The 18,594-nt window shown below is 29.8% G+C and overlaps 1 protein-coding gene across 1 annotated transcript; it reads right to left on the bottom strand.

Annotated features, from left to right (window-relative positions):
- Positions 1 to 6,105: 6,105 nt before the first annotated feature.
- Positions 6,106 to 17,151, bottom strand: LOC129968778 (DNA-directed RNA polymerase II subunit RPB1-like). Its single transcript, XM_056083022.1, has 2 exons — positions 16,995 to 17,151; positions 6,106 to 12,829 (listed from the first exon to the last, which is right to left on the bottom strand). The coding sequence occupies exon 2, from the start codon at positions 12,824 to 12,826 to the stop codon at positions 7,055 to 7,057; it is 5,772 nt and encodes a 1,923-aa protein (XP_055938997.1). The 5' UTR covers positions 12,827 to 12,829; positions 16,995 to 17,151; the 3' UTR covers positions 6,106 to 7,054.
- Positions 17,152 to 18,594: the final 1,443 nt, after the last annotated feature.

Genomic DNA, 18,594 nt, shown 5'->3' with positions numbered 1-18,594 from the left:
TTGATTCTAATACTTTTGTATCAATTCATCTGTGTTTTAGAAGTAGCTGCAATTGCGCTCTCTAAATACTATGAAGTTCCTTTTTGGTTTTAGTTTAAATAGGTAATAAATTTTAGTTGCGATTTCGAAACTGTTTTGTTTCGTTTTCATTTTAGTTTCGTTTTCAAACTTTTTCTTACTTTAGATTGGTTATATATATATATATATATATATATATTTGTAATGTGTTAAAAAAATTATGAAAGCGTGATTTTGTTTGTTTTCCTTTAATGATTTCTACAAATTAAAATGAAATTATTTATTCATAAGTTGCATAGATTTAAAAAAAGATATCCATACCTTTTATATTTCATAATTTGAAATTGTGAACATAATTTATTCAATATATACTAATTTGAGTTTCATGTTCTTTCTTCTAAGCAAACTGAAAACATCAAATAACTAACTCTCAATATTTATAAAAGTAATTACATAAGAAAAAAATACAATAATTTCATTAGTAAGGTTTAAAATATTAACTTATCTAAGAGTAATAATTATTTTTAAAAAGAACTAACTGGGGGAACTATATTCATAAAATTCAACGTTCAATACTATTTAAATAATATGTAAAAAAGAACATATGTAATTTTTCAAAAACACTGCCATAGTCATTTGTCAAAATGTATCCTTCGGATGAAAAAATGGGGGTGGGGGGATATGGGAAAGGAAAAAATAAAGCGGCAGCAGACGAATTAAAAAGCGATGTTAATTTTGCATAAACAATAATTCTATTGAAAATATTAATTAAAATTTTAATATAAGAAATAAAAATATATAACTAAGAAAATTTGGAGAAAATAATTCAAAATAATATCTTTAAAAAAATCAGAAGTTTTTAATAATTGATCGGCTAGCTTAATATTTACTAAACAATGTCAACAACAATGTAAACAGTGTTGCAGACATCACGACATGCGCAGAACGGTTGAAAATTGAACAGAAGCGGTTTGTTTGGTACCTGACACGTGACCGTGAATTGACCCCATTAATAAGAATTTCGAAAATGCACATTTCCAATCTTTCCACAGATATATATCAAAGAAGTAGCTTAACAGTGATATTTTCTGCGAAATTAAATAACTTGTTAAACATTTGAAATCTTATAATATGTTTCATAGAACAAAATTTAATAGAAATGATTTTAAAATGACTGAAAAAAAAAGAAAACTTTCAAATGCATTTTTCAAGATTTTTTTAAATTGAAAGAATTAATTGGCATGATATCATCTTCCATCCAGTTCGTGAATTCTCACCGCTCGTCACGAAATTTTCCAATCATAATGGCATGGTTGGTATTCTCTAAAAAATTTTTGCAACTACATTCACTGATAGTGAAAATGAACTTCTGAGCACAAAATACTCAAAAGCCTCTTAATAACTTAATCACTGTCAATGACGGATGTAGGAATTTGTTACTTCAGCCAAGATTTCTCTTTTAATGACTTTTCATTTTACTCATCAATTTAGATTTCAGAAAACATTTTTTATTTAATCTAAATGTTAAAGATTTTTTTTATGTTAGTTACTTCATGGAACAATATATTCTTATTTTAATGCTAGCTGCCTTTAACGACCAGTTAGTTCGCCGAGAATGCGAAAGAAAGTCGATTGAATATTTTGAGCAAATATGTCTTAATAATTTCTTAATCAATATATTTTTATAATTTTAGTAGACACATAAAGTCCTAGAAGTCCTACGCCGTTCTTTTCATTCTCCAAAACATTTCCTTAATTTTCTATTTATATCGTTGTGGATTCAATTATATCAAAGGAAAGAGCAGCAATGTTTAAAAATGGATGTATTTAAAAAAATTTCCTCGTTGTTTGATTCTAAAATTAAACTTCAATTGTAAGTCCAATAAAATTTTATTAAAAACCTATTTTATACTGAAACTTATTAACATGGAAAAATGAGCTGCATCTTTATAAGAATTAGTCGTAAGAATTAGTTATACTTTTATCATCAACAATGGAAAAAAAAAAAGAAGAAAGTAGGATAAAACATATTGTTGTAAAACTCAAATAAAATATTTGTAAAATCTTCAATCAAATATAACATTAAAAATTTGCCGAAAGTTAAGATACTGCTATTATAATGAGTTAATGTATAATAGCAGAAACATAATATAACGAGGTAAATAATGTTCGAATTCATTGCAAATAAGTAGTTAATTATAATTTACAAATACACATAGTAGTCCTAATATGCTATAAACTCAATCATAAATTTTACTGATATAGCTTTTTCAGTTATGAAGTTATCGTGTTCATTTGCACCGAGACATACCTACAAAAAAAAAAAAAAAAAAAAAAAAAAAAGAGCTTTGGAAATGAGTTTTATTTAAAATTTTATAGCAATCTGCAGATTTCCTATTAAAAAATTCTAGTTCAAAATATTTTTGATTTATCGTATTAACCGACAGACAGAGATATAGCAATCGCCTACGTATAATCTGCAGGTGCTAATTTTAGAACTAACAACTACAACAAAACAAAACAAAAAAACACCTTTCAACAGATAATCCGCACCGCTATAAGATGTGTGGTGTAAGATTATTAGTGACCCTTACAATGACGATTTTCATAGTTTTTTTTAACAAATAATCCACGGATTATACGCAGGAAATTAAGGCAATTACAAAACTGTGTTTTCTCGAGATCTAAATACAGAAGAATGAGCAAACACTCGAATTTGTCGATTATTTTAATTCGTTCTGTTTAAAAACTTCACATATGAGAAAATAAAAAATGAATTTTATTAGCTTTAATTCAACTGTAGTATGTTTTAGTAAGAGTAACAAATAAACTATAAGTAACTTGGGGTGCCATTCATATTTTTCTTTCCTTTTACTTTTGGAAGCCTTAAAATTTCCAGCAAATTATATATAATATTTTAAACTTTTGCGCAAAAATAACGAAATAAAAATCTATAAATAATTCATTAACGGCGCTCCACTAAATGGTATTGAAATATAACTAGCACAGAGTGCGTAATGAGAAATTGCTGCAATAATTAAACACTTTTAAAGCACCTTAACAACAACAAAAAAAAACAACATCTTTTTATATTTATCTATACGCAAATGCATGCTTATTTTCTAAGCATAGGTTGTTATCTATTTTATAATAAATGCTGTGTTTTTATTGAAAAATGCTGAGAGATTGTTTATTGTAAATTTAAATGTGTATTTTTAAAGATTAATTTTAAATGTGTGAACAATTAATTTTAAATGTATATTTTTAAAATTTTAATATTTATTTCTGAAAAACTAAAGTATAACGTCTTCGATTGCAAATAATTTTTTGGTTTTGATAAAAACATAAAAATGAGAAATGATCATTACAAAAAAAAAAAAAAAAAAAAAAAAATCAACTTTTATAAGATTAATAATAAAAATCAGTGATCTTTCTTCGACATTTCTTAAAATTAACGAATTACTAGATAATTTTAATAGATACATCATTTCTGAAAATGTCGACATTAATGTAGAAGCATACGATGACCATAAATTTTGCATTTGATTTTTACATAAGCAGTAAAAAATAAACTCCTAGAAGGCTGGAATAGAAAGTATAAACTTCCTCCTATACTAACTCATAATATTTAACAATTTTGAACATTTTATTTGCAGCCTTATAAAACTAAAGCATTCCAGGATGACTACCCAAAAATTGAAAATTTAACGATGTCTTGTTCTAATTGAGTTTTTAAGATCAATTTTTTTTAACCGAAAAAAATAACAGCATTTGAAATTCTAAGACTATAAAAAAATTATCTTAAGCTTCGTACTTCTGAAATTTAGTAAAGAGCTTTTTTGAATGTTTCATCTTTCGCAAATTTAATAAGTTCCTTTTTACCTATATGAAAAAATAAGTAAAATTTTCTTACTTAAGCTTTAAAAAAATTACAGAAAAACGTGATTATATGTTTTACGAACAAATGAAAATGATTTCGTTATTCCTAGCTATGATTAGTAATGGAAACAAATTTAGGAAGTTAAAAAGACTAACTACAAAGCTGGCGTCTTTTGAAACGAAAATAAAATTTAAAAAATGATGGTTAATGCATTTTTTAAAAAGTATTCTTTTGAAGTTAGCGCGAGAAAAATAATATCATTAATTGTTAATTTTCAACAAGTAAAGAAGCTTATTCAGTGAATTGCTTTAAAGTTTTTAATTTTAAATTAAAACATAAAAAAAAAACTTTTTCTAAAACTATGTTTTATATGAACATGCTTACCGTAACAACGATTCGATAAAGCAAATTGTGTTCAAAATTTTCCAAAAATTAGTACAATATTTTTTAAAAAATGCATCGTTGAAAAAAATTTAGTATTGTTGAAAAGTCACTTTCTTAAACTTTTAAAACGATGTGAAAATAATTTTTGCACGAAAATAAATTTTGATGTTATAACTAGAAACACACTAAAATTCTATTTTTATTTTTCAATTAAACTTTCGAAAAATCCGTACTTAGTAGGCTTCTAAAATTCAAAAGCAATATTTTTCGAAATTTGATGTTCCTAACTTCAATGGTTTGTGCTGCGCATTAATTTGTTAATCAGGGACAAACCTCTATATGTATAGAGAGATTTTGGCAACAACAAATCTGTAACAGTTATAACAATAGAAAAAGTAAAAACCGATAAAAATAATAGAATCTGAACCCTAAAGAACAAAAATTTTGATTTTTTAAAAAAAAAATATGTACCAGATTCAGCAAGATTTTTTTTTAAAATTTACATAAATTAAAATTTGTCGAGATTGATCCAATAAATAAAAGTTTTCAAATAGTTGGTGACATTAAAAAAAAAAGAAAACCATGAACCAATTATAATTGAAAACTCATGCCTCATGCATTCAAAATGTCATTATATTAGATTTTATGCAATCGAGTAAAGTAATTGCACATAACAATGAATTACAATTTAATATCGTACAGTAAAATCCCTTTAACAGGTTGTGCAAGGGACGCTCCAAAACGATTTATTAAAGAGAACGATGACCGAATGTAAAATGAATTGAATTGGCGTCACTGTTAAATGGTTTTAGAGCAGTTTCTCCCATATTTGATGTACCTCTTTAGTGCACCATATTCATCCTGCTGTATTCTTACTTTCCGTTCATCGGACTAATCAACGTTTTATTTTCTTTACACATAAAAGTGACGTACGTTGATGCATAAAATTATTCAAAAAACCTCCCCCCCCATGTCACAAAGAAAAAGAAAATAAGCACTTTTAAAGTATACATAACCAAAAAAAAAAAAAAAAAAAGCAGCTTCTAAAGACACGATGCATCCTGTAAAATCGTACAAAAATTGTATCTGCAACTCTTTCTTTTTTTTACTTTTTCAGTGACATCAATTTTATTTTCATGTGACACCGATCCAGTTAAGTTTTCAATTACAGGTTGAAGCAATCATTTTAACTACTACATTGACATTCAAATTCTTCATCAAATCTTTCAGTCATGCATCTTTATTATTACTAAATGACAGAAAAACTAGGCAAAAATCTGAAGTTATTTCTATTATTAATCTATAATGTACCAAATGTTGTAAAGTTCTATTAGAAAGAAGCCCATTTAATCAGTAACATAATATTAGATGAAAAAAATTAAATTAATGACACAATTATATCCTGATGAAAACAATATCAATACGGTCATTTTCCCAAAAGTATTAATTTTTAACATTCAAGTGCTTCACAGGTTTTAATTTTAAAGGATAGAAATATCTCGCTTAACTTCAAAATGTCAGCATTTCTTTTCTTTAAATAATTTACATGGAAATTGCATCTAGTACTACTAACCATTGAAAGAAAGAAATTTAATAATTAATGATATTATGCATTAAAATTTTCAACTGGTGCAACTTCTAGCAAATTTATGAAATTCTATTAGGCATATTTTGAAATAAAGATGACTAATGATATAATTTAACATTTACTTTAGTTAGATATTCAGTAAATGATTGCAATTTCTCAAAATGGAAATATATACATAAATTTTTGAATACTCTAAAGAGAAAATATGAAAAAATCCTAAATAATAAGATTTGGACAAAGTTGATTAACTTTATTTAAAGACAACATTACATCGCATAATATGGAAATTACATTGTTTAAATATAATATTGAATTAATCACAATATCCGTAATTAACATTGAATATTCATATATGAAACACAACACTGGATCACATAATTAAAATAAAAATAGATGTACTGAAAAAAAGTACAATACAGTACAGTACTGAATATTCATATATGTAACACTGGATCACAAATTAAAATAAATATAGATGTATTGAAAAGTACAATATATGCAAAATAACATACTTAAGAAAAAAACAAACAAATGAAACATTTTTTTAAATATAATTTCAATTTAACTTGAAATGTCTTTTCATATCACATTTAATTGCGATTTTTAAAAAAAATCATTAATTATTTCACACAAGATTAGATGGGAAAAGTTGTGCCATTTTTTTTACCACTGTTTAAGTATACAAAAAGTCTTTATAAAATCATTACCTCATTAAATTTACTTTTACTCGAGTGTTCTATTAAATTCTTTATGAAATACAAAAAAATCATAAGCATGATGATAATACCGAGATATTAAACATCTCAGTAATGTGCATATTCTTAAAATATTTTAAAATATCCATGTATATTATATATCTTGCATTAAAAATTGGTTTATTAACATTTTCTAACATAAACCCAAATTGACATGGTAGGCAAAGATAAGATAGAACCAGCAGAATCATATATTTACAAATCCAACTTCTTTATTTAGAAACGTATAAGACAGCGGGACAAAGTTTGATACCACCAATTCATCTTAATATTCATTTCACAAACATTTTAAATAGATGGCACTAGAATAAAAATCCTTTATTCATATTCCTTTAAATTCTCAAAATCAAGGAACTTCCCACCCATTTTTAATGCAAATCATTTGAGTCAAGTTTAAGTCAAATTTAAGACAGTTCAGCACACATGGCATTATTTGTCACTGTCTTCATCATCATCAGGACTTGCTGGTGAATAAGACGGAGAAGATGGTGAATAGCCAGGGCTAGTTGGAGAATAGGAGGAACCTTTAGGACTCGTAACAGAATAAGTAGGACTTGTAGGGCTGTACTGAGGCGATGTAGGAGAATAGGATGGAGAAGTTGGAGAATATTTTGGTGAAGATGGGCTATACTGAGGCGACGGAGGACTATACTTTGGAGAAGTAGGGGTATATGATGGGCTAGTTGGAGAATATTGTGGACTTGAAGGAGAGTACTTGGGACTTGAAGGAGAATAAGATGGTGAAGTAGGAGAATATGTTGGAGATGTAGGGCTGTACTTGGGAGATGTAGGCGTGTATTGTGGTGACCCAGGTGAATAACTTGGACTGGTAGGACTGTAAGAAGGTGAAGTTGGAGAATATTTTGGACTCGTCAAAGAATAATTAGGACTTCCTGGACTGTAACTAGGGCTCTGTGGAGAATAACTTGGAGAACTCGGTGAATAACTTGGGCTTGTAGGACTGTAGCTTGGACTGGTTGGTGAGTAACTAGGGCTTGTAGGACTATAGCTAGGGCTAGTAGGAGAATAAGAAGGTGATGCTGGTGTATAATTAGGAGAACTTGGAGAATAACTTGGACTGGTTGGACTGTAGCTAGGACTAGTCGGTGAATAACTTGGACTAGTAGGACTGTAGCTTGGGCTGGTAGGCGAGTAGCTAGGACTTGTTCGTGAATAACTTGGACTTGTAGGACTGTAACTAGGGCTAGTAGGAGAGTAACTTGGACTTGTAGGAGAATAGCTAGGACTTGTTGGAGAGTAACTTGGGCTGGTAGGAGAATAACTTGGACTTGATGGCGAGTAACTTGGACTGGTTGGACTATAATTTGGAGATGTTGGAGAATAACTTGGGCTTGTAGGAGAATAAGATGGTGAAGTTGGTGAATAACTGGGACTCTGAGGAGTCAAAGATGGTGAAGTTGGAGCAAATGATGGAGATGATGGTGAATAACTTGGAGACATTGCTCCCACAGGACTTGGAATGTATGGTGATGCAGGAGAAGCTGGTGATCCTGGCTGTGGTGACCAAGCTGGACTGTAACCTGGGCTATATCCACTGGCATCACTTGCAGCGGATGGTGAGAAGCCAGCAGCACCAGGTGTCATTCCACTTCCTAATCCTGGAGACCAAGCATTTGCATAAGCAGGTGTAGTACCTTGATTCCAAGGGGTCATCTGAGGTGACATACCACTTGTTGGACTGGCCGCACTTCCAAAAAAGACTCCTGGTCCACCCATTGCTCCAGCTAATGGAATTTCTATGCCATATTTGCATTTCTCAGCATCTAAAAGTAAATCAAATGCTCCAGTACCCATTCTAGGAAGTTGTCCCATAATTATATTTTCAGATACACCTTTCAATGGATCCAATTCAGCATGGGATGCAGCATCTAACAAAATATCAACAGTTTCTTCAAAAGAACACCTCATAAGTGCGCCTGTATCTTGTCGATTAATACCATGACGAGTTATAGCCATCAAATGGCCTTTGGCTGTCATAACATCACAAAGTAAAGCCAAATGACGATAGTTTACATAGGAACCATCAAAAGAAATTACATGATTCATTTCTTTTTCAATGGCTTTACGAACAGCTTCAATACCCATTACAGCAAATATTTCACAAATATCATTGGAGTATGTACGGACAGGATCTACATCCTTTTCACTTAAAACTCGCATTAAACTAGTCCCATCTGTTTCTAAAAGCCACTCTGCAATTGATTTGAATTCACCGGTTTCTGTTATAACAATTCTTTTCTTATTATCAGTTGTAGGTAAATGCATGTATACTTTAGCTATAGCTTCAATGCCTTGTAGAGTCATATCACTTAACATATTAGCTTCAATACAACGAAGGAAAACATCATCTTCCATTTTATCAACCTGCTCTTCCTCTTCTTGCAATTTATTGTCATCATTATTCATAATTCTTATTCTCAAAACAAGCTTTTCTGCATTATCATCATTGAAAATACAGTTTAAATCATCTCCAAAACCAGCGTTTATCTTTTCTGCAATTTGTTCCATAGTTAGTTTTTTATCTGTCATTCTTTTTCTGTCTAGTTCAATACGTAACAACCAGGGTGAAATACGAGAAGGATCAAAATCGGGCATTTCATAGTATACATTCACAAATTCTTGATCTTCAGCAATGACAGTATTCTGAGGATCTGGATCATAATAAATAGCAGTATTTGCAGTGACTTTTCTTAGTGTAGTATGTTCCAGACGACAAAGTACATCCTTTGCCTTTTCAGCATCCCTGGCAGCAGCACCAGTGAGAAATACAGTAAGGGAAGGTGTTTTAGGTTTCTTGGATATGTTAATAATTTCCTTCAATCTTGGTACACCAAGTGTTACATTTTTGGCTGACACACCAGCATAATGGAAAGTATTCAATGTCATCTGAGTGGCAGGCTCTCCTAAAGACTGTGCAGCTAAGGCACCCACCATTTCTCCAGGCTGGACTTGAGCTTGTTGAAAACGTGTTTCGATTTCTCCAAGGAGCCAATCAAAAGCTTCAGTGGACAAACGGAATTCTTCAGCAACTCTTTTAGTGCATAAAGTTGAATGCAGAAGAGCCCTGAATAAAATAGTAGCATTGTCATTTGCCTGTATACTCAACCTATCTTCTCCAGGCACAATGATTAACTTCTTCACAAGGCCTTCAACACCTTGCATAACACGCAAAGGACTTAAATCTGTTGCTGATCTAGTATTTACATGGAAAATCTTTTGAGCATTCCAAATCATTCTCTGCAAATTGCATGGTAAAACTACCTTGCTGTCTCCTGTAGGAAATATGCTTCGTAAAACTTCTCTTTCAGCTTTTAATGTTTCCCATTCTTTTTCAAATTCACCAATAGCCTTAGGATCACCTAAAATTTCTCGCACAACATCTTCTAAAAAGATGCGACGAAGGTATCTCTCATTAGTGGCATCAAATTTGAAGCGTTTTTCAAATGCCTTGTTAGACGGTTTCAATGTAGGCAAAGATTGAAATTCAACAGTTGTTCCTTCTAATCCATCTTCTCCATAACGGAACTGAATAACTTGGCCTGTACTGTTTCGAACAGTTCCATCATAAGTTGCCATTACACTTTCCATAGCTTTTATCAAACGACGCTGAATGTAACCAGTTTCAGCAGTTTTGACAGCAGTATCAATAAGACCTTCTCTGCCTCCCATAGCATGAAAGAAAAATTCTGAGGGTGTCAAGCCAGCAAGGTATGAATTTTCTACAAAACCTCTACTTTCAGGACCATAATCATCCTTGATAAAATGAGGCAAGGTACGTTTCCTAAATCCAAAAGGTATTCGTTTACCCTCAACATTCTGTTGTCCCACACAAGCAATAACTTGAGATATATTAATTTTCGATCCCTTAGCCCCAGACACCACCATAGCTTTAAAGTTGTTAAATTCAGATAAAGATTTCTGGGCACTAGCACCAGTTTTGTCTCTGGCATCATTAAGGATACGATTCACTTGGTTTTCAAAAGTTTGTCTCAATGTATTACCAGGAGTAGGTTCCAAATCATCATTATGAGCTTTTTCAATAACTTCTATCACGTCCATTTTAGCCTTTTTGATTGTATTCTGAATGTCAATGTAAGTTTGTGGATCAGCAATAGTGTCTCCAATACCAATACTGTGCCCCTCCAGTAACAACCAGTTATTGACAACAGTTTGAATATGTCCATAAAATGCACCAGCAACTTCATGACCCAGTTCAACAAATAATACATGCATCAAAGAACCACTAGATGCTCCAACAGTTTTTTTGCAAACAATTCCACTAATGAGCTCTCCATGTTCAATAAGTACTTTGGTATCGCCAGGAGATATCCATTTATAAGGTCCATCATCTTCTTCATCTGGATGTGTACTATGAGTACGGATTAAATTGACATTTCCAGGAATAATGAGAGAAAACAATTGTTTCCCAGTCCATAAAGGCTTAGGCTTTAATATTGCAGGCATTGGTACTTTACCATCCCAAATTGGAAGAAACATTAGAAGAGTCATCATCTGATCCTTTTCCAAGAAAACATCACGCTTTGTCATTTTACGCACAGCAGTCAAAGTATCCTGCACAATACCCATAACAGGTTTGTTTGATTGTGGTGTTATAATGTTTCTTGGCACAAGAGCCAATTCTTGGACTTCAGCTCTAGTTTCAAGGGATTGTGGAACATGCAAATTCATTTCATCTCCATCAAAATCAGCATTGTAAGGTGTTGTCACACTCAGATTCATTCGAAATGTTGACCAGGGCAAAACTCTAATACGATGCCCCATCATAGACATTTTGTGCAAGGTAGGTTGTCGATTGAAGACAATCACGTCTCCATTTCTAACATGACGCTCTACTCTATAACCACACTGCAAATGCAGGTCGCTAGCTTTAGGGTGAAATCTCAAGTCTATTCTTTCTCCACTATCACGAACAATATATTTTGCACCAGGATATTGGTTATTTCCTCGTTGGACTAATTCATGCATTTTATCTATGTTAAAGGGAGTCACAATTTCTGGGAAAGTCAAATTTTGTGCAATAGATCTTGGCACTCCAACCTCCCAAATGCAAAGATTAGGATCAGGTGTAATGACAGTACGAGCAGAAAAATCAACTCGCTTTCCCATCAAATTACCACGAATACGGCCTTCTTTACTTTTCAAACGCTGCTTGATTGATTTTAAAGGTCTGCCACTTTTTTGCATTGCTCTTGGTAATCCAGGCAATTCATTATCCACCATTGTTGCTACATGAAATTGTAGCATTTTAATATTTTCTGCTATTATATGAGCAGCAGCCCCACTTTGTTCATTACGAATTAACTCATTATTAGCCTTGACAATATCTGAAAGTTTATGAGTAAGATCATCCTGATTTCTGGCAGATCCAAACATAACTACAGCAGGTCTAACAGGTAGAGGTGGAACTGGTAACACAGTTACCAACATCCAATCTGGTCTTGCATACTTTGGATCCATCCCAAGTACATTGCATTCTTCATCTGATATATGTTTGAAAATTTCCCAAACTCTTTCTGCACTAAGGGCAATTTTTCTTTCTTGAGAATCTTCATTAATGTGCTTCCATTCAGCAGTCAGATCCAGACCACTCTGACGAATAGAAGGCTGATAACGTCCACAACCACCATGGCCAGACTTTTTTGTCCCATCATCATGCATAGTGTTTTCTTGGCCTAGTTTTGCATCAATTTCATCCCCACCTTCACAAATATTTTTTCCTTTGCAAAGATCATACACATGTGCTAATCTTTTCCTTGGCTGACCTTTAGTCTTCCCAATAATTTCTTTGATTTTGGGGTTATTTGGAGATACCAGAAGTTTTGAACAGTAGAAGCAGACACATCTCAAAACTTTAATACTTTTCTTCAAAAAGCCAACATGAAAAACAGGTTTGGCAAGTTCTATGTGTCCGAAATGTCCAGGACATGTTGCCATGTTCCCTGCACATGTCTGGCAGCGAGACATCTTGTCAATAACTCCCTGACGGGGATCCATAAGACCACCAAGCTTTGGTCGACCACCTTCATAGATTTCAGGATATTTGACACCTCCTTCAGTAACTGACATCCGACGGATTTCATCTGGACTCAATATACCAAACTGGACTCGCTTAACATCCCGCAAGGTAGCTTTAGAGTCTGAAGTTACTATCATAGACATCTTCTGAAAAATAAAAATTAATTTTCTGTTAGATTAATTAAAACTTATTCTATGGAAAAAATAAAACAAACATTTTAAAAAATCTTTAAAGTAAACATCTCATAACACATATCAACAATAAAAAAATTATTATAAATTAATTAGAGAAACCTGAATAGCAGATAAGCTTAAAAGTTATAACTATTCCAGGAGTGAGTAATCACTAAGATTTGAAGGGCTTTGTATAAGGGACTAAAAACAAAATATTACCCAAAATTATTGATACCAGCTGGCTCTTTAAAAACACTTAAATTTTTAACATTCTGAATGCTATGCCGAACATATGCATACAAATGATTAGTATTTATATTACCTTCTCACTATTATATATAAATTCCTTGTTGAGAGAATGGAAGGATATATTAATTTTTTTTATGCCAATTCTAACCAATTTGATATATTTTTAAAATTTCTGTCATTGATAGTAACTATTCTTCATGCTCTTATCAACTTGTAGTATTTTGAAAAGTTACAAGAAACAAAAATATTTTTTCAAAACATATTTTATATAAAAAATTTTAACATAATAATCCAATACCTGCTTTACAGATAATACTCATATCACTTAATTTTTCTTCCAAATAAAAATTTTAAAAAATCATATCAAAACAGGAAATATTTTTTATTAAAATCAAAAATTTATTTATGAATTAGAAATTTACTAATGTAAGAAATATCAAGCTTTAAAGATTATAATGAGAATTTGGGATTTTCTCTTTAATACAATTAAATTATTTAATTCCTTTTATGTTTATGTTCTTTGGTTTCGTTTTGAATACATATTTATATCTTAAAAAGAAAAATGATTTTGTATGCATCTTACTCCTATTCAATACTGATTAATGTGTTAAAAATTTTAATTGTTTGAATGAGTCTAAATTAGTAAAACTAAGACAGAAAAATATAATGTCAATAATACTCTATTTTAACAACTATACCATTTTCTTCATATCATATTTCAATATATAAATACTGCATATTTCCATATATCAGATAAAAAATTTTGAAGCTTCTTCTCAAGCTTAATTCTAAGAATTGACTTAAATATGTATTTCCTAGTCTTGTAAAATGTCAATATATTTCTACTAGCCATATGCATGGGCAAAAAATTGCTGAACTTTACCAAATGTCATATTCTTTATTTCCATAGTAAATATTTAAGTTTAAGAAAAAATGTATGAAAAAAGTTTGATTTCGGAGTTAATAATATTTTTTTAATATTAAACAGAATAATATTTTTGATTACACTTAGTTAATCATGTTGTCAGAAGCAATGCTGATAGATTAAATTTTAGCTGTTTTAACTTTCTCTATGATTCTGGTATATACATTTTCTAGAGCTATCGTGTTTTAGATTAACACTATGGTAATTCCAAACATGACAAAAGATTCTAATGTGAAATGAATGTAAAATAATCACCAAGTTAACAGGTTAGTACATGGAGATATGATTCACACCTGCTAATGTAAAATGAAAATTACAAAACAATATAAAATAATTCATGGCTGAAAACGAGAAGGTTGATAATTAAAAAAAGCCATATGCATCAAGATCTAAAATGGATCTCTCTAAAAGATATATACAAACCTATCAAAGAGACAATTAAGAAATAAAAAGAGAAAATAGAGCGATTGCTTTTTATAGTTAGAAAGTATCAAATCATTGTTATTATTCACCTAATCATAAAATAGATGTCCTGTTGATATTGCATCAAAATCTTTCCCATAAATAAAAGAACTTCACTTTAAATTGATTTTAATCCCAACAAGTTCTACATGTAAAAATAAATAAAATACTGAATATACTTTTTGCTGCTAAAAATTCTTACATTTACAGGAACAATTTCAGAAATGTTATGGAATTCTATAACTTCTCTTCTTTGCCTTCCCAAGTCTTATAAAATATATAAAGAAATAAAAAATTTTAAGCAGTTCATAATCAAATATCTGCAGTAAATTTTAAATCCTTAAATGTATTGTGTAATGATATCTTTATGCTTCTTAAGCATTTTTGGTCTGTTATAAACAAAGTTTTTGATCTTTATCATTTTATCTGAAGGTTTTCAGACTGAAGGGTAACATAACAATTCTACTCTACTTCGCCGATATAACATAAAAGCTGCAATAAAATTTCTTAAGTTAAATTAAATAAACAGCAAGATAAATCTCAAAGCAAATGTTACAACTCCTTTTTTAAACATTATTTGTCTTCATTATTAACATTATTTGTCTTTGATTTTTATTTAAAAAAAATGTTAGGGCTCAGTCACTAATAATAAATGCTTAAACTAATATTTTTAATAGTTAAAAAAAATTAGAAGCAGTTTATTATCTGAAAGGAAGGAGAAAAATGTACAATTAGTAATAAATGCAACCTTTCTAAATTAATTCTCATCCTGTAAATCTGGTTTTCTTAATATCTTATTCCTATGTTTTATATTTTGCCCTTATGCTTAAAAACATTTTTAAAAGCAATACGAAATTACACAGAATTTAAAATTTTCATCAAATATCCTACTAATGCTACCATATACACTTATGGTGCACTACTGTCAAAGATAAACTAGAGTTTAACGTAGCTGAATAAGGTACAAATGAATTCCAATAGTTTTTCTTTATAAACATTTTATAAATTAGCATGCATTAGTGATAATTTTGATATTTCCTTAAACTTCTATGATTAATTTATTAAATTCTTTTTTGAGATGGATTTAATCTGCTTAAGTATATATGAATTTATATTGATGTTTCCATGATGTAACTAAAAACACTGTATTTCTTTTAAGTATCTCAATCAAATCTGTTAAAATTATAGTATTCCTTAGAAGGCTTTTTCTGTCACAGAATTATCTAAAATAGAACTAGTCATTACTTGCGATCTGTTCCGTAATAAATTATTTGTCAAACAACCAAGCAAAGAAGCAGAATTGTCAAAAATTTAAACATGTAGTAAACAGCAGTTCTTGACATGTTTCTGCCTAATGAAATATCCAAACCATTTATACTCTTCTTACTTTAAAACTTATATCTGTTACAAACATAAGCAATGTAGGCATGGGACAAAAGGGGCTGAATTTCATAAATAATGAATTGTGCCTTGAATTAGCATTGTGATGCATAAAAGAAGGATTAATTGAACAATAAAATAATATAAACCTGGAAATATTAAAAAATATTATAGAATTATTAGATGTATGAATATCAGTTGATCCCAAGAATGATAATGTATCAAAATGAAAGAAATGCATCAAATTTCTTAAGAACATAGTTCCAAGTTTCACAAATGAAAAGTATAATTATAACTGAAAAATTAATACAACAGAGAATCTACAAATATGTTAAGAAATCACCTATTCTTAGATTGTCTAACTCTAAACATTATCCAGAACATTACTTTTAATGCTCTGGACAATGCTTTATACATCTACTGCTACATACTTATTTTCTGAGTACATTAACTAGGTTTTACATTCAATCAACGAATATTTTTCATTACGTCTCCACGAGGGGGGGGAAAAAAATCCAGAATCAATTATGTTGAAGAATTCGTGTACTGAAGATTAAGTTTTAGAACAGAAACAGGTCTAAACAAGAATAAAGGTGAACAATGGGATAAAAAAAAAAGATAAACATTTCAATTATTTTATTAATGTTTTCTATTTCCTATTTTAAACACAGTTATTGAACTGATCCAGAAAGGAACCTTTTCTGATGAAAAACCATACATGTTCGTACAATATGAGAAAAGACGTTCAAAATAAACCATCGAGTCATAATCAGAAATTTTTTAAAAATCAATAATTAACCTTTAGTACATGCTTCTTTAAGAAAATGGATCTAAAGAAACGTTTAATAAAGTTAAAACATATGGAATGTAAGTACGCTTATTGAACAATCGATAATATATATAATATAAATATATGCAGTAACTTAGGATTAAAATATCAAACTATCATGCTTAACGATCTCAAAAAAGTTTAAAGTAAGAAGATGCAAAAAATGATTTTGAATCATCATCAAAATTGTTTTTGACAATACAGTGCTAATATGGCAGTGTCAAAATGGCCGACGTTCCAAGTACATGAAATTAATAGAAATACATGATCAAATACACATAAATGACACTTACCGTTTCTTTTTAATGCAGTTTAGTCAGAAAAACATTACATATCACAACATCCTGTACCGATACAAAATAAACTTAAGAAATTATCGATATTCTAATACTTAAAAATTGTCAGCTGCGTTGATCACAACGCAGTTCTGACTGAAAATCTTTTTCTGAACCTTCCTTCCCAAGACTAGCGTCTCAATCGCAACGTAATCCCTACGGAATGGGCGAATCCATTATGAGCCGTACTTTTCAGAGGTAGGTACGTTTGCCCGAGAGGGGCAGCAGGGATAAACGTTGGCTTTTAAATGTTGAGTTGTAGCTAGCTCAACGCTTATCCCGGTTCAGTTGAATCGTTTTTCGTTGATCACGAGGGAATACGTTGTCATTACTTTAGCATGTGAATGTGGATATAGTTTTCCTCTCTATTAATGTCTATTTTTAAATCACTATTTCTTATCTTTAAAAATGTTTACAAATGTGTTCTTGTGTTGCATTTCATAAACGGATCATATATAATTTTTAGAAATGTATAAAATTACATTGTGAATGAAGAGGTAATGTGATATTGATATTTAAGTTTTATAGTATGTAAAATGGAAATAAAGCAAATCATTAACCATTTCATTTTCATACTTGATTTTTTTGTCATTATATTACTCTTGTGCTTTGTAGTTTTAAGTAAATGCATGTTAAATTCTTGTAAAGGTAATAAACTAACAGGAATGAAATAACTTATTGAATTTAAGTAACACGTTTTTGTGACTAGAAGACATATAACCAAAACTTAATGATCTAGGTCATCTTTATTTTTTAAAAAATAAGTAAAACAACTTTTACATAAATTTAGAAAAATAATTTTATAAAGTGCTTACTGTAAAAACAACTTTATTACAAAGTTTATTTCCTACTCGGGGTTTATAGTGTAATAATAGACATAGCATGTTAAGTAGGTATATATTGTAATATTTATTGTATATCAAGTCAAGCCTTTATTCAAGAAACAGTTTTCTGAAAAGGATTCTGATTTTATTAATGTTTGATTGAGATTTATTTTACTATATTATAAATTTCTAAAATTTTTATTATCACAAGTTATTTTCCTCTTCTCAATAAATAAAACAAATTGAGTTTTATTACTTAACAGATAAATCTCATTAAATGAGCTATAAAAATATGAACCTTTTTAATGCATGAAATAAAACTATTTTCAATTCATGTTTTATTGATAATTTAAGTTATTTTGTAACAAATTAGTCCTACATAAATAACACAATTGTAAATATATTTGAAATATTTTCATTTGATGAAGTTATTTTATTAATTCAATTAGTATTATTTGAAAAATAACATTTTAATAATGTCTGTTAGCAATTTAAAGTTGCAAAGAATTGTATTTTATAGTGATTTTTTTTAATATAGGACTATTTAAATTCAATTTTCTTATGACAAGTATAAGATTATATTCAATTACATAAAAGTATTAAAATGTAACTCCCTGCGAATGTTTCGGAGGATATAAGTTTTTTTTTAATACTGGTTTTCTTTAAATTAGGGTTTGTTTTTCTAGTTATTAAGAAATCATGTTATATAGAGTTTCATGTTCATACTTGCAGCT

This window comes from Argiope bruennichi, chromosome 5, assembly GCF_947563725.1.
Source record: "Argiope bruennichi chromosome 5, qqArgBrue1.1, whole genome shotgun sequence".
In the NCBI taxonomy this organism is placed as follows: domain Eukaryota; kingdom Metazoa; phylum Arthropoda; class Arachnida; order Araneae; family Araneidae; genus Argiope; species Argiope bruennichi.
The sequence above is the reverse complement of the archived record's forward strand: the minus strand, read 5'-3'. Positions and strand labels throughout refer to the sequence as shown.